At 39.3% G+C, this 21,210-nt stretch overlaps 2 protein-coding genes across 3 annotated transcripts in view; one reads left to right on the forward strand and one right to left on the reverse strand.

Moving 5' to 3' along the window:
• PSEN2 (presenilin 2) overlaps positions 1–12,614 on the reverse strand; it is a 49,809-nt gene extending 37,195 nt beyond the window's left edge. The window contains exon 1 of the mRNA XM_032215279.1: positions 12,545–12,614. The gene's annotated coding sequence lies outside the window, so the exon portion shown is untranslated. The remainder of the gene's footprint in view (positions 1–12,544) is intronic.
• A 339-nt stretch (positions 12,615–12,953) lies between these two features.
• Positions 12,954–21,210, forward strand: part of ITPKB (inositol-trisphosphate 3-kinase B) — a 62,195-nt gene continuing 53,938 nt past the window's right edge. The window contains exons 1-2 of one of the 2 annotated variants that reach the window (XM_032215276.1): positions 12,954–13,274; positions 18,950–20,811. In XM_032215276.1, the coding sequence (XP_032071167.1) occupies positions 19,150–20,811 (1,662 nt within the window). In that variant the 5' untranslated portion in view covers positions 12,954–13,274; positions 18,950–19,149. The remainder of the gene's footprint in view (positions 13,275–18,949; positions 20,812–21,210) is intronic. The other variant, XM_032215275.1, reaches the window with a different exon arrangement.

Below are 21,210 nucleotides of genomic sequence, written 5' to 3' on the forward strand. Positions count from 1 at the left end.
CAGAAGAGTGATAGGGAAAAATTGTTTGCAAAAGAAAATTATTTTTTAGCCATTTTCTGAAAATGAGCATAGCTGTCATTTGTGAGTATAAACATAGTATGTGTTTAGGTTTGTCATGAGATTGTGTGGCTAATGGACAGCTGTGCTATCCCAGAAAAAGATGCAGCTCATTTAAGGAATCACAAGCAGATGTTAAATTAATTCCCTAGGGCACTCAAATTTCCTTTTCTGTATGAAGTAATGTACACCCTACTACCTTACCCTTGATGTAGATTATTAGTTTTTATATTTATTGAGAGAAGGACAGCTGTTGAATTGTGTAACTTTTAGAGATTTCTTGCAGATAGTAACACAATAGCAATAGCAATAGCAGTTAGACTTATATACCGCTTCATAGGGCTTTCAGCCCTCTCTAAGCGGTTTACAGAGTCAGCATATCACCCCCACAGTCTGGGTCCTCATTTCACCTACCTCGGAAGGATGGAAGGCTGAGTTAACCTTGAGCAGGTGAGATTAGAACCGCTGAACTGCAGATAACAGTCAGCTGTAGTGGCCTTCAGTACTGCACCCTAACCACTGCGCCACCTCGGCTCTAAAACCATACTAAAACCATTTGAGCCCTGCAACGCTGTGAGCTCTGTTTCTGGACAAGCTAATTGGTTGAAGAGCTCACTACTCTACTCTGTCAGAGGGATGGAAGTCATCAGACATGCTGACACAACATAGCCATTCAATGGCTAACGTTAACGTTAAGTATACATGTTGCCTCATTACTTAGCATACTCTTTAGCTACAGTTGGCAGCTCTTTTGCGGTTAAGAGTAATCTGCAAATGCCATATATCATTTCAAGTTAGCACTACCTGAAATGTGAAACCTACAAAAAATTATGGTTTCAGATTCTGATTGTTAACTGGCGGTACGAGCTGCTTTGTTGTGCTTAATCCTAGAAGGGCTGTGACAATTAAGTAGCCATGTAGGGCAAGAAGAAGGTGATGATGCAGATGTTTACATTTAGACATCAGAGATGGTGGAGGATAGTGTCATCTGGACCTGGGAGCTTTAAATACTGATCATCATCCTGTGAAAAAATAGCTAAAACTTATTTTTATCATAATCCTTTTGTTAGATCCTGGAAGAAATGAAAGTCATGACAAACTCAAAGCAATGAAGCTATTTTCCTTCTGTTACAGTGCTTTGAGTTTGGATAAAGATTATAAAAATCAATTAATGTGCAAAAGTGGACAATCATTCCATATTATCCTGATAGCTCATCTCATTGCAGGATTAAGTTAGTCCTCCTATTGGAAATTGTAATCTCTTGTAGAGAATGAAACTGTATAGAGAATTATATTAGTAGGGAATTGATAGTCTATCTGACTACCACTGGAACCAGCAAACATTGGCTTTGAGAATATGTAAATATTCTACTTCTCCTTACCCATGTCAAAATAATACTTTTTGTTAAGTTGTATTCTATATAAATAAAACTGATAGCAACCCTATCCAATGTATAGTGTACTGTAGCCTCAGTTTTGCTTTTAAAATCTTTTTGTTAGTAACCCAACAGAGAAGCAGCATTGAATGAAGAAATAGCTTCTTAAGAACATATTGGGGACCCAATGCATCTAAATGAAAAGACAATAATTATATTTGCAAACTTGTATGTACATGTGAGGATCTATATTAACTTGCATGGTGCATTTGTTGGACTCCAAATATTCAGTGTAGCTGTGGCTAGTTTCAAAAGCATAAACCCTAGCATTAGAAATAGAAATACTAGAATAACAGAGTTAGGAGGACCCTTGGAGATCTTCTAGTCCAATCCCCTGGTTAGGCAGGAAACCCTACACTACTTTATACAAATTAATTCTCCTAGAAAATTTTCCATATACACTAATTGTAGAAGCATAACAATGATTAGGTGTAATAGTCAAAAGGTCTCTGACAAACAAAGGATCCACACCAGCACAGAGCAGCTCAGCTTAGAAAATATTCTAGCTTCACTTAATTTACAGGAAAGAGATGCTGACTATAATGCACCCAGCTTTTTTACAGCATCACACAGAGACCTAGCCCTGGATGTCCTGTTAACCATGGTTTCTTTAAAGTAGGTTCATTTTAGCAGAACAGTCTAGTTTGAAACCAACCATGGGTAAACCACAACATCTAGCAACTATTTGTTCATAAACTGCCATTTTTGGCCAATAACTATTTTGCAGGATACAGTGAACATTATTTGAGGATAGGATTTTCTTCATCTTGAGTGGGGGGAAAAAAGAACAGTTGCAACTGTGTCACTGAAAGTCTTATTTTTATTGCTGCTTCAATCTTCTATCTCTGGGACTAGGATTTATTTATTTAAGAAACTTTATATGGCCAATCAACTCACTCACAGTGACTCCTGATTATAAGATTTGCCTAGAAACATGACTGGAAAAGAACAAGAAGCAATTCTCATGGACTCAGATTAAGAAGCATTAGAGAAAATGCTGATGCGCTATTTCAAATATTTGGCAAGTAATTTTTGCATTTAGAAATTGAACTTACTTATAAGCGATTAAAAGCCACTAACCTTGGAATTCTCCCATCTCAGCTTTTGGTTTCAGTTGAGACAACACCAATCTTTTCAAGCTGGCAAGGCAGTTTGACCTTATGTTTTGCTTACATAATGATTCCATGTCTCATTGTTAATATAAGAATCATCTCTTACAAATTGGAATGTTTCTGTCTGAATGAAAATCAGAAACAATGTTTTGCGAGTAACCTATGACAAAGCTTTCTTTCCAATAGGGGCAAAAAGAATTTGGTCCATGATGTGATCCAGAAACTATAATCTAATAATTATCTACCGTAGACATAGCCACAAGGTGGCTTGGTTTATTGCGTACATTCAGTCAGAATTTTCTACAGGACCATTGTTGATCCTGTAGCTGCCATCTCATGTGGGGAATGCATTGTGGGGTTGCCAAGGAATATGATAAAATCTACTGGCTTAGAAAGTTCTGAAGTAGAATATTGTATGATGGATCTCCTGGTGATGATTCCTTCTTGGAATCTTTCCTCAGTCTAACCCAATGTTTCTATGGCTGGCTGAGGAATTCTGAGAGTAGAAGTCCAAACAGCTTATAGTTGCCAAGGTTGAGAAACAGTGCTCTAACCTAACAAAGGATTAAAATTAAACATAATCAACACACACACACACAGACACACACATTCCTACTTATTACTCTATTCAAAAATTGGGGATTCTACTTTGGAAGTTAACAATTTATTAAAAAATGGGAAAAATAGCTGCAGCAAATGAATGCAAGTAGTCCGTTTCCATGAGCGTTTTTCTAGCTCATATATTTTGAAGTAGACAAAATGTGTAGCTTTTCACAATATATTTCTAAGATGACCTTCTCTTCAAATTCTATTTTTCTCTTTAGCCTGTAGTCTTATGCATATTGGGATTGCTGTCAGGCATATCAAGAACAGAAATGATAGATGGAAAATTTGCTCCTCAGCATACAGTTGAGTAGGCTATAGAGTTTTTATCATGCTGTGTTCTCATCCTAAATCACATTCTTGACTAGCTAAAGTGATATTTTCTTCCTTTCCTTCCTCTGACATGAACAGATTATTCTTGCATTATTGTTCCTATCAAGTTAAAGTCTCTTTTGAGTCATAGTTGACTCCTGGTGACCATAGGGACACTGTCACATAATTTTCCTGGCAGCAGTACAGTACAAAACTCATCTGTTGTTGAAATCTTCTGGGATGTTTGTTTAATAAGTTAGCTTATTGTTTGTTTGTTTATTAAACAAATTTATATAGCCATCCAATTCACATAAAGGTAACTTGGGGCAGCTTAAAACATTTAAAAAACCCACCACGTAATAAAAACCCATTTTTTAAAAACATCTCCATATCTCCGTGTCAACAATACCAATTGATTGGCTCAATCTCTATTCGTGATCCCTAAGCCTGCAGATAAAACCATGGTTTTCGTGTCTTTCAGAAGAGTAATGGGGAGGAAATGATGTTCTATAGGGAAGGAGCCACTACTAAGAAGGTCCTTTTTCATAGTCTCACTGGATGTACAGCCCTGATCAATGGAACCCATAACATGCCCTGCTTTTCCATTCAGGTAGATGCAATAGGGAAGAGGCAGTCCTTCAAATAGCCTTCCAGTCTAATCTCCTATTTAGTCTTATTTTTGAAAATCAACCAGACCTGTGACTAGCTAAAGTGATATTTTCTTCCTTTCCTTTCTCCCCCGTTACATTTTTGTGTTGTCATCACTTGTCTCTAGATGATTTACAACACAAAGATGGAACAATTAAATACATTAGACAGGGAACATGGAGAATGTGTTTCTGACCATCTTTCTCCAATATTTCTGAGAGATAATTAATCTCAAAGTGTCTTGAGCTCAAATCTCCCAAAGACCAGGTGGCAGCTATGGCCAAGATCTTCACCCACCTCCATCTGGTGTGCCAGTCAAACACATCATGAATTGGTAGGCCCTTTGGACAGGTACAGATGACCTCACAGCTTGATTACAGCAATGTGCAATGGAGCTACTCATGAAAACCATTCAGAAGCAATAACTTCTCCAGAATCAATGGCACCAGCAGTGATGAACACACCTTGGTATGGCCCTACTGTGAAAGCTGCACTAGTTGCCAGTATTTATTTTTCCCTGTTTTGTTTATTTTATTAATCAAATAGACACTATCCATCTTACTATCCAAGTGACTCTGGGCAGTTTACAGATACAAACAGCAAAATCATATAAACGGCATATCATTAGAAACAGTTTGAAGGATAAAATAGGGACAAAGTTAAAAGACAAGTTAAAAAGGCAGAATGGCTACCCTCAAATCACCAGCCAGCCCAACGTTGTGTGCCACTCTTCAATCCCTATGTCAGTTGGCAAAGCCAAAACTTCACATGCTTCGGTAAGGACCCAAAGAGTGGGTGCAAATCTCATCTCTGGGAGCAAGATGTTCCATAGGGTAAAGAAGGCTCTTTTCCTTGACCTCATCTATGCTTCTAGATGGAATTTAAGATGCTGATTATGACCTATAAAGTCTTACAGAATGTAAGGCCAAATGATTTGAGAGACGATCTTTCTCTCGTGGTTTCTGCCTGATGCTGGTAGAGTTAGTACTCTCAGGATTCCTTCAATTAAACAGTGCCATCTCAGGAAACATGCTTTCTCTGTACTGGTGCTTGCCCTCTGGAATGAGATCTCTCTTGACTCTTATGGCTCTTATGGCTGTACTGTGTTGGCATTTCAAAATGCTGTAAATAGGTGGTTAACTTTGGAGACCTTGGATTAAGATGGCTGGAGCCTTTTGTTAGATGTGTTTTGTCTATGTTTTGGTATAGAGCGAAAAGTTTTTGTTTTGTATTTTGTTATCATGGTTTATTATATTGTAAGCTACCCAGACTCACTTTGGAGCCTGAAATTAATAGAATAAGAAATAATAGAAAAGAATAAAATAACTTTCCAAATGCACCTTTTTTGAGAGATTCTCATAACTATCGCTTTAAACTTATGAGCTAGACTTTGTTTATTAAAAGAATGATAAACTGTCACTACCAATTAGTGCATTTTCATAGTTTTATGTTTTTAATGTTACAAAATTAGCAGTAACATATGTATAAACTTATTAATATTTACCATATGCCATATGATTTCAGAATGATCTTTCCCATTGATAAAATTAAAAACTTATTGTATTGTTAAGTCATCACCACACATGGCAAATTATATTCATTTACATATAATACACAATGCAGTTTAAAATAGCAATAGCAGATTTAGGGTATAATAGCAGAATCTTGGGTATATAAAGTTTCCACCATCCCATTATGTTACAGAGTGATTCTTTCCCCTCACAAGCCCACAATATCTTTCTGTTTTTCTACAAAATAAGCTGCAGACAATGGAAACTTTCGTACTGTTTCCTGTAATTTTCAGCTCATGTCATCCATAAAAGGTGCTTTGGATTATTTCAGTAACTAAGGGAAAAGAAGAAAATTATTTACTGGGACATATTGTAGACTCCCCCTCTTCCTTATTTATACTGTAATAAATATTTGTCCAAACACAATCTTAAGAAAAAAGTGTGCTAAGTTAACAAAGAACACTTCCTCAGCCTGTCTTAATTGTGAATCTAAATAGCTGCCATCTTTTCCTCTGATTGCAAGACCAGATTTGTTCAATCACAGAGCAGATCACCCAGCAACTGCCCCCACCCCCAAACCGGGTCTGTTTTTCCCTTGCTCTCCCCAAATCTGTTTAGAGGTTAGAGATTGAGATACAGGAAGTATAGAGAAAGATAGAATAAGGGAAGTCCTGTTGCAGGACAAAAAATCCACTTGCATTACTTTGATGTAATTTTCAATTCCAGCATCCTGTTTCCAAAAATGGATAACCAGATGTCTATGGGAAACTTACAAGCAGTACAAGAACAATCAGTTCTCTCTTGTTTCACCCAGCAATTAGCATCAATGGTATAGCAATTCTAAAGATGAAAGTTCAATGTGGCTTACACGGTAATAGTGATGAATTTGATATATTTCTTTATTTTAATTTCCTTATGGTAAACTATTATCTAGGATGCAATGTTTTATTTTGGCTAATTGAAGAAAAGATTCTAAATGTTATAAATAAAAAATGTACAAGAAGTTTTAACCTGATACATACATACATACATACATACAATAATTAATAACAACATAGTAAATTAAAGCATGCTATTATTTAAACTATATCCTGGCAAAACATTGTAATGTGTATTCCATCTCTCAGGCTGGGGGGTCAAATATTACGCCCCTCAGACAGGGTCCGCAACTTGGGAGTCCTCCTGGACCCACAGCTGACCTTTTAGCAATAGCAATAGCAATAGCAGTAGACTTATATACCGCTTCATAGGCCTTTCAGGCCTCTCTAAGCGGTTTACAGAGAGTCAGCATATTGCCCCCAACAATCTGGGTCCTCATTTTACCCACCTCGGAAGGATGGAAGGCTGAGTCAACCCTGAGCCGGTGAGATTTGAACCGCTGACCTGCTGATCTAGCAGTAGCCTGCAGTGCTGCATTTAACCACTGCGCCACCTTGGCTCTTTGAACACCATCTGTCAGTTGTGACCAGGGGGGCATTTGCCCAGGTTCGCCTGGTGCACCAGTTGCGCCCCTACCTGAACCGGGAGGCTCTCACAACAGTCACTCGTGCCCTTGTGACCTCTAGGCTGGAGTACTGCAATGTGCTCTACATGGGCAAGGCTGGAGTACTGCAATGTGCTCTACAGAGCCAAGGTGGCGCAGTGGTTAAATGCAGCACTGCAGGCTACTTCAGCTGACTGCTAGTTCTGCAGTTCGGCTGTTCAAATCTCACCGGCTCAGGGTTGACTCAGCCTTCCATCCTTCCGAGGTGGGTAAAATGAGGACCTGGATTGTTGTTGGGGGCGATATGCTGACTCTGTAAACCACTTAGAGAGGGCTGAAAGCCCTAGGAAGCGGTATATAAGTCTAACTGCTATGGGGCTGCCCTTGAAGAGTATTCGGCGACTTCAGCTAGTCCAGAATGAGGCTGCGCGAGCGATTGTGGGTGCACCTCGCTTCACCCACACAACACCTATCCTCCGCGAGCTGCACTGGCTACCGGTCGATCTCCGGGTACGCTTCAAGGTGCTACTTGTCACCTTCAAAGCCCTTCATGGTAGTGGATCTGGGTAGAGACTGCCTACTGCCAATTACCTCCACCCGACCAATTAGATCCCATAGATTAGGCCTCCTCCGAGTTCCATCTGCCGGTCAATGCCGACTGGCAACTACGCGGAGGAGAGCCTTCTCGGTGGCAGCTCCGACCCTATGGAACGATCTCCCCGTGGAGATTCGTACCCTCACCACCCTCCAGACCTTCCGCACAGCCCTTAAAAACTGGCTATCCCGTCAGGCCTGGGATTAAAGACTGTAACCCACCCGAATAGTATGAATGTTGTGCTTTTAATGATGTACTGTCTTATGTGTTAATTGTTTGTTTCCCTCCCTTTTCGAGTTGTAAGCCGCCCTGAGTCCCCCCAGGGAAAAGGGCGGCATATAAATAAATTACTCAAATACTCAAAATACTCAAATGTGTATTATGATGTTTATTATGAAAAGAAGAATTATGTTTATTATGAAAAGAAGGACTAGGGAAGACATAATAGCAGTATTCCAGTAATTGAGGGCCTGCCATAAAGAAAAGGGGGTCACCTTATTTTCCAAAGCACCAGAAGGCAAGACAAGAAACATTGGATGGAAACTAATGAAGGAGAGCAGCAACCTGGAACTAAGGAGAAACTTCCTAACAGTGAGAACAATTAACTAGCGAAATGGCTTGCCTTCAGAAGTTGTGGGTGCTTCATTACTGGAGGTTTTTAAGAAGAGATTGGGCAGTCATTTGCCTGAAATATATAGGGTCTCGTTCTTGACCAGAGGGTTGGACTAGAAGACCTCCAAGATCCCTTCCAGCTTTATTCTGATTAGATTTGTATTAGTATTCAGACATTTTCAAACTGCAAGTCCTTTTCAACTCAATGGTCTTACACCAAGTGAACTTGCATTAGGATGGCAAAGTTACACCAAGATATGTGCATGTTTTTGGTAATGCTTAAAATGCAATATTGGCTTTTTTAAAATGCTTCTGAAAATTAGTTATTTTATAATGTAATTGCTTCACCTCTACAGTCCAGAGCAGATAATAACTAAAATACTGAAAAGGGATGGAAAACTCTTACTCTCCAAGACTATCTGCTTGCTCTTTGTTTTGTTTCCAACCAGCTACATGGGCATAAAACATCCTTGGAGAAAGAATAGCTGCCGTATTTTCTTTTCCTATAATATTTCACTTATAGCAAATTTGTCATCCTTCAACTGCGAAATCCACTATCTGTTAGGATAATAAAGATTAGACATGCTGTCCCACACAGATACCATCACAAGTAAAATAATGTCATATTAAGATTCAATCATCTAAATAAAGACTGCATGGTTCAAAACAGAACATCTATACATCTAAATAGCTCCTTCACAGAATGCTCAACCACAGATATAGACAAGCAAGTTCCCTGGGGATAAGGCTTGTACTGAGGAGGATCCCCTGGAAATTACAAATAAGCAGAGACTGCGCAAGTCTTGTACTTCCTGTTTTTATGTTTCCAGTATAATCTGTTGCCTGCTAATTATGCATAGTGCTTTCAGATTATGGCTGCAAAACTACAAACAGCCACTACATGGCATAAACTATATATATTACAAGTAGTCCTTGACTTTCAAAGATAATGGAATCTGCCCATTATGTCATAAGTCATGGTGGTTGTAAAGCAGATCACCCATATGACAGACTCAATTTTATGAGGTTTTTTGCATCAGTTGTAAAGCAAATGCTGCAGTCATAAAGCAAATCTATGGTTCGCTATAAGGTGTTTTTTTTTCCTGAAAACCAGAAGCAAATGCTAGTTTTCAGCAAAAGTATTGTAAAACATGGTCATCTTAAGTACCTTTGGGGCAGGTGGATCTGTGTAACTTTGAACGGTTGCTAAGTGACTGGTTGTAATTTGAGGACTACCTTCACTGTACTTTTAATTTTTGTTCTGCCATTCAGGGTTCATTACGAGTTTTGAAGTCCAGATCTGGTAGTTGTAATGATGTAGGGTCTGTTGTGTGAATGAGCCTTTACATCAAAGGTCATGCGTGCATGCACACAGAACTCAAAATGGAAATAGAGACAGGATAACTGTTAAGTAAATATTTTATTCTTATATTTTTAGCATATCCTTCCTTTAAAGAGATTAAGGGTTCCTCTGTTCAATTTGTTATTCTCATCAAAACCTCATGAGGTAGGTTTGCTGAGATAGAAAAAAATGGTAAGAAATGATATGTGACCTTCATGATTATGACTAATCTTGGATTCTATTCTAACTACTAAACAACGTCCTTTCTGTATACGTGGACAATGACTTCACCTCAATTTCTCCACTTCTTTGTTCTGAGTGCTTATATGAAGATTTTAATTTCTTTTTATTGGCTTATTTATTTATTGTTGGTATTGTGCTACCTAGAGCCCCCTTTGGGAGAAGATGGGTGACCATATAAATTTGATTAATAAATAATATTATTTTCAAACTTTTTCCCCTCTGTTCAGCTCTACTTACAGTTGCATACACAGAGCCTCTAAACCTAATGTGTTCTTTTCAACATTATCATTTTTGAAGCAATAGAGTTGAACAGCCTGTAAAAGGTAGATTAGCAATACTCATATGGTTATTCAGAGGAGACTGGACAGAGTGCAATCCAAGAGCAAGCAGGAAGATGCTGATTTATGGCAGACAGATATTGCTCAGTATGCATAATCCCCAGGCTTTTTCATTTGGATGTTTTTAAAATGTCAGGTCTGATTGTTTTTGGCATTGCCTTTTTGATGCAAACTGTTTTCTTGGATCTTATCAGCTAATGTAAACTGCACTGGAAATGTGGGCCTGAAAGACAGTTTCAACAGAAAGGCAATGTTTCAACAAAAACACTGTAACTGTGCTTAATGTGGTTCTGATCCTGCAAAGAGTGGCTTGTTAGACATTGCAGATCCTACTGCAAAGAGAAAACATATAGAAAAACAACAGTAAATCACATGACATTCAGGATAGACTTTATGGCACCAATTTCACCAGCTACAATTCATTTCCCTAATAATTAGGGGCATAATGCATAACCCTGGCATGCCAGACCAGTTATAAAGCAGGCAAATTTCTGAGTTCCGTTTAGGAATAGTCGAACGCCTCCCCCAATCAATACATTAAAGTGAAGTGAAGTGTGTATGTACACATACAGTATATGTAAGTATGTGTATATCAAAGAAGTGTAGATCGTAGCACCTTGAAGACAAAACATTACAGGCTATTTGAAGGGATGGAGTACCTGTAGTCCTCCAAGTGTTATTGAACTGCAGCAGTTTTACCCCAGCAGTTTCAAATTATAACTGACACACTGTCCCTCTGAATGTTTAACTACTTTTAACATTATTTTTGTCATGGCTGATTCCCAGAATTTACTGTTGCTTTATATTGCATGATTTTGGTTTTAGTTTCTGAGTGTTATATATTTGTATATTTTAATCCAAAATTATATTGTAAACCCATAAGCCAAACAAATAAGTAAATACATATAAAAATAGGTGAATGTGAGTGAGAGCACATATATTAATAATGCTTGCCTTAAATTTGACACAATTTTGCTGGAAATAAATGCAAGTAAATCACCAGTTGGATGTCACTGACTCCAAATTATTTTAACCTATGTTTTTTTTAAAAAAAATATCCAAAATCAATAGATTCACTCTTCGATGTAACAGTTGCTCATTACAGAATAGGCTTCATTGCAAAATACAGTGCCTTCCTCATAAGGGTATTAAATGAAAGGGGCTTTGCCTTCCTAGCTGTGGGAGTCTGAATCAGTAACAATTATCTACCTAATCTACGGAATCTTTAAAGATATATACAATTTCTCATTGCTCCGATTTTATAGTTCCTCCTCACGTTACTATAATGTGTCATAGACCAATGTTTTACTTACCAGTTCAGATCTTGGGAAATAGATAAACATGACCACATTTTATGTAGTAACCTGGAGATACAGGGCATCTTTCCTATTTCTTTTTTAACAGAGACTTGTTTTATGATTTTAGGTTTGGGGTTATTTTAGGTTAATGTATGCCACGTTGCACGTGTGTGTATACGATTTCACTAACGTTTTCTGATTTGGTTTATACATTTTTGGGAGAGCCATAAAAATTAAATGCCATATGGAGATCATTCCAGGTCAAATGGATGTTTTTTTTTTCCCTAAGCAATGCTGATCAAAGGGGTTTCTAATATTTTTCTTTCTAGAAAGAAAATACATATTGTGGGGCAAGCTTCCATTACTTAGATTCCCTAAAACAAAAGTATATGTCACACTAGCCTCTTCTGCCCTAAGTATATTTGACCTGAAGTGAATCATGTGGATAAGATTTTAAGATCTATGTGTTTAATTTCTGGTTTTTAAATTAATAATAATTCAAATGTGAAAAGTTCCTTTTGTTGAGGTAATTGTACAGCTCCAGCTCCAGCTCCAGACCAAACAGGGGAATATCTAGAAACATATTTATTTATTTCTTACACCTTGCCTTTAGTGTAGGAGCTCATGATGAGATGGGTGACACTTCATTCTCCTGTTTTACCCCAGAATGAGAACCCAGTGGATTAGGTTGGGCTAAGGGAGGTAACTGGCCACCCAAGTGTTTAGTTTAATTCAGTACTGTGATCAAACATATTTAGAGTCTCCTTCAGCCCCCAGGTATTTGACTGGTTTAAAAAGAGTTGACATATTCTTAAAGGACCATTTTCCCTTTTAAGTGTGTAACACTGTGACTATCACTCTCTCATAATAATTAAAATTAGTCTGAAAAGTTAAGATAAAACTAAAGGGAAACCTTAGGCTCTTAATAGATTTACAGATATATAGTCACTATACCTGAAAAATATCCGTGATCTCACATGGGCCACAGTTTTTCACTTGCTCTCTGAAGGCCTTTGGAAAGGAGATCCGGTCTGCAGAGAGTAGCCCCAGCATCTCATCTTGTTCCTGAAAAAGCTGTAGCATTTAAAAGGTTTTAAATAGTTGAAGCAAGTTATACATAGTAAGGAAGAACAAGGAGTGGAAAAAAAATGGACGATGTATCTTTAACCCACAAAGGGTGGAGCAGATTTTGTTCTGAGCTCGCTAACAATGGAAACTTTTTTTTAATGTTTCCCTCCATCAGTCCTGCCAAGCAATAGGAAAAAAAGAAAAAAGAAAGAAAAGAAACTTGTTCCGCTGAGTTCAACCCCAGACAGGCTCACAACTTCCTTCCTGCTTTCCGACCCCCTCCCCTCCCTACTCTCGCTCCCGCACATTCAACAAACACCGAAGAAACAGCCAATGGCAAGGGTGATGTTGGAAAAGACGAGTAACGATCGCGGCGGCTGAACAGTTGAAAAATAATAGCAGTAATAATAAAGTTACAGATCCAGCCGACAATAGAACTGGCTCGCTTTTTTGTTCAGTTACGCGCCGCAGGCGAGGACAAGAGAAAGAGATCTAAACATCTTGGCCAGGAGGAGGAAATTATTTCTAGAGCAACTTTCAAGTCTGCGCGTCTTCATGGCTAGAGCTTTTTCCGAGACAATTGGATAGTCAAGGTGCACCAATTTCTCCTGGACAGGTATGACCAACCTCTCTGATTTCACTCTCTTAATCTTTTCTCATTTCTCCGTGCATCCTAATCCTGGCGTTATTTCTCTTTCTTTCCTGAGCTCCAACTCTTGCTTCGGAGCGATCGCTTTTTCCTGGAGACCGGGTCGGAGAAAAAGACTCGATTTAGGCTGGGATCAGTAAGCGGGCGACAAATCAGGTTTTACGGGCATGGATAAGTAGTGAAAAGCGAGCTTCAAACCGCCCCTACTTCTGAAAAGTGCCAAACGCAAAATGGGCAGCGAGCTTTATTATCATACCGAAACTATCCTGAAAGCAAAGTATATTCTGCTGTCTTCCGTAGAAAGAGAAGCACTTCAGCCAAATCGACTCTTGTTGCAGAGAACAGCGAAAAGAGCCCTGATCTTCGGGTCTCCATAGAGATTGCCATCATTTCTTTCCTCCATATAATATGAGGGCAAGACACGCATCACAGGGTTCAGCTTGCACACAAACACACATAGCCGCGTCCAGCAAGTTTACAAAATGTTTAACTCACACTACTGCCTTCCCGCTGTCATACCAGAACGCGGCTTTTACGAACTTAGTGTAATTTTAAGAATCATTCAGGGACAGAGATCCAGAATTTGCCCAGTATGCAAGAGTTGAACATAATTGCTACTTCTTCCAGTAGATAAGTCACTGCCCTACAGAGCTACCACACTTCCTATTTATTCGATCAACAAATAAAGTACTTTGTGCACTATTATGTGCATGGACATGGCAACTGTTGGAATTGTGAGAAATAAATGTTATTTAAAACATAAATAAAAGATGAATAAACCCTCCTAAGATAATGAACTCTTTTCAGAAATTCAAGAAAACTTTTAAAAAATGGGTCAGAGAAAAGTTGAAGAAATATGCATGAAACTATAAATATAACTATGCTTGCTATACTATTGTAAAACATTCCCTGGAGACATATAATTATTGATATTTCAAGAAGCAATATCATAGAAACTTGCTGAAATAAATTACAAACAAGCATTGTCTTCGTTCAAACAACAACTTTACAAACTCATGCATAAGATTACTCACTAGGCTAAAAGAAAAGCAAATCATTGAATTAAAGTAGCAAAACAACTCAGCTGATAGCTAAAAGAAAGGGGCTACTTTTTTTTAGTTCATTCCCAGTTAGCGTACTATATAAAAGACCTGGACAAGCCACACCTAGCCTTAGAAATATTAAGAGTAACACTAGCAATGCTAGTGTTTACCTCATTAGAAAGAGGCTAAGGCTGTGAATTCCGTAATGTGTATGCTTCTAAGATTTAGTATGATCTCAGCATTTTAAAAATCACACATGGTTGATAATAAATGATATAATATATTGTTATTTAAGATGGGTGGAAAAAAATCAGGAAAGAATGATAACAAATTTATTACGGCCTGCATCCATTGATAAGAAACCAAATTCAAGAAAATATTAGAATCCAAATATTTTGATCTTCAAGAGTTGTTAATTATAGCAATGAAGTTATTGTAAGTTGCTTCCTAGAGCCACTCAGGATAGGGTGACAGAAAGCATATAAATTAAACAAACAAACAAACAAATAGGGCAAGGTGAATTCAATTAGGACCATAGGGCAAGATGAGAGGCTATTAAACTTCTTTGCCTTTCCTATTTAAATTGAATACCATATTCGTTTCTTCATGAAGACACTGATTGGGAATTGAAAAAACCAATATAAAGGGGAAAGGTTAAATATTGTTCTAGCATGTTTACCTTATTTAGAATTATCTTCCACTATAGCCAGCATATCAGCTATTAAGACTTAAAAACAAACAAAAAACTTAAAAAGTGCATATCATTGATCATCAAGGATAGAGAACATGATTTTTCATGTTTCTGATAAAAATGTGTTCAGACCCATGTATTTATCAAATGTCCTTCCAAATGTCTATGGAGATTCTCAATCATCCAGGTCATGGTTATCCCAAAGGTGCTTTTTCAAGAGACAACTGGACTTTCTTGTTTTTCTTTAAGGACATTTCACTTCTCACCCAAGAAGCTTCTTCAGCTCTGATGGAATTGGAAGGATTTATATTCCTTGCAGTCAGCTAAACAGAAGACAAATGACCAGCTGTCTGCAAGGAATATAAATCCTTCCATTCCCCACCATCCAATCAGAGCTGAAGAAGCTTCTGGGATGAAAAGTGAAACATCTTCCAAGAAAAACAAGACAGTCCAGTCGTCTCTTGAAAAAGCACCTTTGGGCTTCCCCTTTCAAGTACCACCAAACTCTTGGTTGAAAAATCCAGTGTGGCTTAGAAGATTTTAAAGTAATAACGGTAGTATATATTACACATTATGTTGTTTTTTTAAATCAAATACCATTTTCTAAAGTTATCAGGTTCCTCACTCTTCTAATTGGACATTAAAAAGGATATATATCCTTTTGCGGATATATATTTAGAACATCAAAATTGTGATATATATATCACAATTTTGATTATAAACTGAATGTTGTTGTAGTATAGAACAAGCATCATAGAAGAAGTGCATAGACCAACAGTACATTACATATTATACCTACATATGCTTATTGTTTCATTCGTCCATTACAAAACTCACATTACTTCCTCTATTAACTAGTTGTTTGGCCAGGTGACTATGACTATGGACTATGTGAAGACATATTGAGCTAATCCTGTATTCAAAATTCATTATGGTTTATTCTTGCCAGCAATTTTGGTGTGCGCATTATATAATTCTACTCAAAAGCATAGAAATTAAATATTCAAAGCAGAATAAATAATTAGGCAAACCTATTAGCAAGTAAAAAAAACTACACTTTATTCTTATACACAGGTAAATGGATAAGTTCCAAAGACTAGCACACAGAATGACATAAACAGTTACATTTGCCACTGCATGAAGGGTATTACTGTCTTGTTCGGTTAATCAAAATTCTTAGCATATAACTGATACAAAAATAAGAGGTGTGGTTTCATTTGGCGAAACAGTACCACATAGATGCATGTGATACGGTTATAAATATGTCTACACTATACAATACATAAATAACATAGCACATATATACGCTTAAATATATAATACTAATAAAACTATATATCCTTGCAGCAGGAAATAATTATATATTGTGCTTTCTCAGATTTTAGAAATAAATCCCACTCAGTTCAGTAGAATTAACTCTAATACAGAATACAGTCATAGTTTTCGACTTGCAAATAATTGAGCATGGAATTACTGTTGTTAATCATGCCAGTCATTACACGGGTCATCATGTGACCATGCCTGATTTTACAACCTTTTTTGCAGTAGTTGTTAACACACATTCTATAATTGTTAAGCAAAAACTGCGGTCATTAAAAAATCCTTTGTTTGCAATGGATGTTTTTTGCTGGAAACTGAAAGTAAACACCTATTTCAGGCAAAAAGTCATAAATTGTGATTTTGTGACTGCAGTACACTTCAGATGACCATAAATACAGGCCAGTTGCTGGATGTCCAAAATACAATCACTTGGAGAGCGCCCAGCCGTGCCAGGTCAGAAGTACTCTTTTAAGTCTGTCATAACTTTGATAGTAAATCAAGGACTACCTGTATAATCCCAACAACTTCAGTAAAGAAACAATTTACTGAACATTTCAAAAATTAATTAACCCAACAAGACAGTAATGTGTCCTGTGACTTTCAAGATGAATCCAATTTCCATCACTCTCGATCAGTATAGCTACTAAAAATGATGGGAGATGGTGCCATAATAGCAAGAAGGCTACACATTTTGTATCTTACCATTAGGCAATACTGTGTAATGAGTAAATGCTCATGCACAGGTACAGTTAAAAATGGTGTAATAAATAAAGTAAGCAAAGTGCTTCTGCACAATACTGTTCCACCACAGAAAAAAATGAATTCAGAGGAAAAGCTACAGCTCTGCTTCCTTTAGTCTTGTGGTGGTTTCTGACTTTATGTTTCAAATATTTATGAATATTATTTAATTATAACATTATTTTATTTTTAGTTTCCTCAAATGCAATTTCTAGAGCATATAATGATGAGACTTCCACCATTACTTCTCACAACTTTCCAAGCCAACATTTAAGACCTTCCACCATTCCTTTCCATAGTTATAAAAAGAAAAATTATGTGTAGCTTTGGTTTTCCCAAGTCCCATGACTTCTCCCTCTCACCCTCCCAGGAGAAACTACATATTTAGTCCACTTGCTCCTTTATTTTCATGGAACATCTTCTGATACTTGGCTAATTTCTTCCTATCTGTTGTTTTTTTTCTGACACATGGCCAGAATGTGGGTGATTGGCAACACTAGCTACTAATTTACGATAATATACCACCTCAAGTTTTTCCATTTCTTGATCATCTCAGTGTCTTCTTGGGGCTTTGCCTGAGAAGCAGAACATGTAGCTCTAGCCATACTTTTATCCTTTTATAAAACAAATCAGAATTTAAGACCGAGGAGACCAAGAAGATCAATCTTCTTGCCATTAAGCTTTTTTTTTCATCGTAGGGAATATTGATTGTGAAATCAAATTTGGATCAGTCACTGGGAGCAGAGATTTAAACTTTGGGAATCATGCTGGAGTCCATCTTCAGGGAAATATGGAAGCCAAGGGCTTGACAGCACAAAGAAATGACAGCCAATTACAAACCTTCAACATACCAATCAGCCAATAGGAAGGCACCACATAAAAATGACTCACAGAACAGTTCCAAAGCACGTATTCCAGTAAAGAGAAATTCCCTGAAGATGGGCTCCACATTGTATCCAAAAAATTGGAAGAGTAAATCTCTGGTTGACTGACCCAAATTTGATCTCGCATCATTACCCTTAGACATTTGCCTTTAATATTGATTATGATTGCTGAGGTTTTTTGTTTTTGTTTTTTGGCACACATTGAGTGCAATTCAACCATCAATTGTGTTATTTGCTTGTTTATTCTACAGGAAAATAGATGTTAAGTCCTGGTTTCTAATTTACATTGGTCATAGCCTTCACAGGCCTGTTCCCTCTCTGTTCGCTCTTTTCTTCCTCCTCTCATCCCTTTAATTGTAGAAAATGTAACAAGCTTATTTACCTCTATATGGATGTAAAAATAGTTTACTTCAAGGTTGCTAAGGTAGTGGCCAAGAGTTGCATTTAGCACTTTGTGGGAGTTTAGAATAGATCACCAAAGCGAGCGGGGTAACGCTTACAACACGTGATGTGTTTCTCAACTTTAAAATGACGAGAAACTGTACTGTCACTTTTTAGCAGGCATATTCAAACGGGGTTTGTCGGTTTCCGAAAGGGTCCTTGGGGCAATCCGGGGACACTAGGTTTCCCATCCTTGCTGTACTACTCACATAAAGGATCCTTCTTTATTATCCGCGTATTCTGGGACTGAAGCTTGACATGGAAATTAGAATCTGGATTATGTAAAGATTCAGGTTAATATGCTATTCCTTTGATCAACGTAATGAACTTTTAAAAGAGGCGGAGCTGGACTCTGCTGAACCTTTGCGGCTAAACTCACGTCTTTCTCGCAGCCGGGCTTCAGAGCGGGAGCTTTGTAGCCATTGGACGAACTCTGTCTCCCGCAGCCAATTGGCAGGGCCGGTTTGAGCTGTCTCCGTTTTCGCGCGCTGACTGTCTCTTTCTCTCTCTTGTATTTCCATCCAGTTTGCTTGTTTATGGAGCTGTGGACCGGGGTCCGCTCATCGCCCCTGCGCGTCTCCCGTTCCCTGGGCAATGCTGCAGCAGTTGCCGCCGCCGCCCCCCCCTCCTAAGAGGACGTGGGCTGTTCGGCAGAAACTGACCTGGGTGAAGGAGGAGGAGGAGGAGGAAGCGGAGCCTGTCCCCCGGCGGCCGGACCCATTACTATGGCCGTGTTCTGCTATGCGCTCAACAGCCTAGTGATCATGAAGAAGAGCGGCGAGGGAGAGGAGAAGAGCGGGGGCTGCAGAGGAGGCAGGAGCAAGACCCCACCTGCCACGCGCAGACAAGGGCCGCCTGAAGTCGCCCGGGGAAACGAGAGGCATAGCAGCTATTGCCCTTTGCCTCTGAGCAGCAGCGGCAGTTCCAGCGGCTCCCCCACTGCATTCCTCTTCCCTCCAGCCGAGTCGCCGCGAGCCACGGGGGAGGCTCCATTTCTCAAGTCCCCTCGAGAGCTCAGCAGCCCTATCTGGACTAGCCCCCAGAGCCGGTCTCCTTCGCCCGGCTGGAAAGAGTCTTGCAGGTCGCCCCGGATCCTCCAACGGGAGTTGCAGAATGTGCAGGTGGTTGAGAAAGTGGGGCTATTTGAGGCGCACATCCAGGCGCACAGTTCGGGGGGCACCACTTTCCCCCTAAAGAGTCCCCGCCTGCCCAGGAGAAAGTCGTCTTCTTCCCCAAGCCAACCTTGCCCCTTGCAGCTGGTGCAGGATACCCTGTCCAGGCAAGGAGAGATACAGGAGGGAATCAAGGAGCTGGATAAACTCTGGTACCGACTAGAAACCAAAGGGAAGGCGTTAGAGAAGGAGGCAGAGAAGGGTTCCGGGGACACCCATCTATTACAGGTGGTGGGCAAGGGAAAATCCGATGAGGCATCTCAGTCTACTGAGAAAGAAAATGGACTCTTGGGAGAGCAGCGCCCAAAGGCCAAAGGATCCTTTGGAGCACAAGATTCAGAAGTGGAGAGCAGAAGCCAAACTGGGTTGTGGAGTTCAGATCCAATGGATAAAGGATGTATATTGTTGAAAGGGCCCAATTCTAACCAGATGGGGAGGGTGAATGGGATTTCCAGACCACAGGAGTCCAGGCAGGCAGAAAGGGGTCTGTGGCCTATTGGGAGGCAGGACTTTGAGGTGAGAAGTGAGCCTCTGGAAGAAAAAGACTCCAAAGAGATGGAGAGCAGGAGAAGCTGTGAGGAAACTCAGGGCTCTGATGAGATGAGCATCATGATGCAGCCAGGTGAAGGCGAGGCACAACTTTTGGAAGGGTCAAGCAATGTGAGTAGTTGCTGTAAGAATCAAAGCTTCATAAAAACTGGGCTCTGGGGGAGGGACTTTTCTGGAGGGCAGGGCTCAGGAGCCGTAGAGATGCCCCTTGGAGAGCCGCTCCCTCTAGGAGACCCGCCTTGCCTTGGGAGAACTGATAACAAAGAGGGTAGCTGCAGCCTGTTCGCTTTGACATTCTCTGAGAAGCAGTCCTTGTCTGAGATTATGGCTGAAGCCCATGCTGTTGGGCTGCAGGGACAGCAGCTTCCCTCAGGGACCTCTGCAGGACTACCACAACCGAGGTGGTCCCTAGTGGAAGGCGGGGGATGCTGTGGAGGTGCAAACATTCCTGCTGTTATTGTGACAGACCTGGATGCTCAGGAAGAGGAAAAAACAGGAGCAGCTCCCCCAAAGGACATGCCAATCAGGAAGCTGTCTTCTTCCTCAGCTTCTTCCACTGGCTTTTCCTCATCCTGGGAAGAGTCTGAAGAAGATATCTCCAGTGATCCTGAGCGATCCTTGGACCAGAGTCCAGCCTTCCTGCAGACCTTGGATAAACCCAGAGTGGTAAGTTCTGTGTAAGTGATGTCTCAGATGATTAGTGAGCCAGGTGTTTTCTCAAGGTGATAACATTTCTCTGACCATGTTTAATGGAGATAGGATACCCTTAACTTTTTTTTTATGAATGGCCTTTTAAAAATCAGTTTCTGTGACATTAACTTTTTCTGCATTTGAGCTGTTCTGTTGATCTTACATCATTAAAAATGAAAAAGAGTAAAAGCATTAAATCTGCAAACTGAGCTATAAAATCTGTATCTCAATTCCAGGTGACTTTAAGGGACCATTCCATCAATTATGGAATCCAGAAACAGGCATGGAATTTATTGGTGGGAAGAACTACAACATAATGAAATTAGATTGAAGGTGGGGGAAGCATAAATAGACAACATCTAATTTTTGTGGTAA

This window comes from Thamnophis elegans, chromosome 4 (assembly GCF_009769535.1).
Source record: "Thamnophis elegans isolate rThaEle1 chromosome 4, rThaEle1.pri, whole genome shotgun sequence".
Lineage (NCBI taxonomy): Eukaryota > Metazoa > Chordata > Lepidosauria > Squamata > Colubridae > Thamnophis > Thamnophis elegans.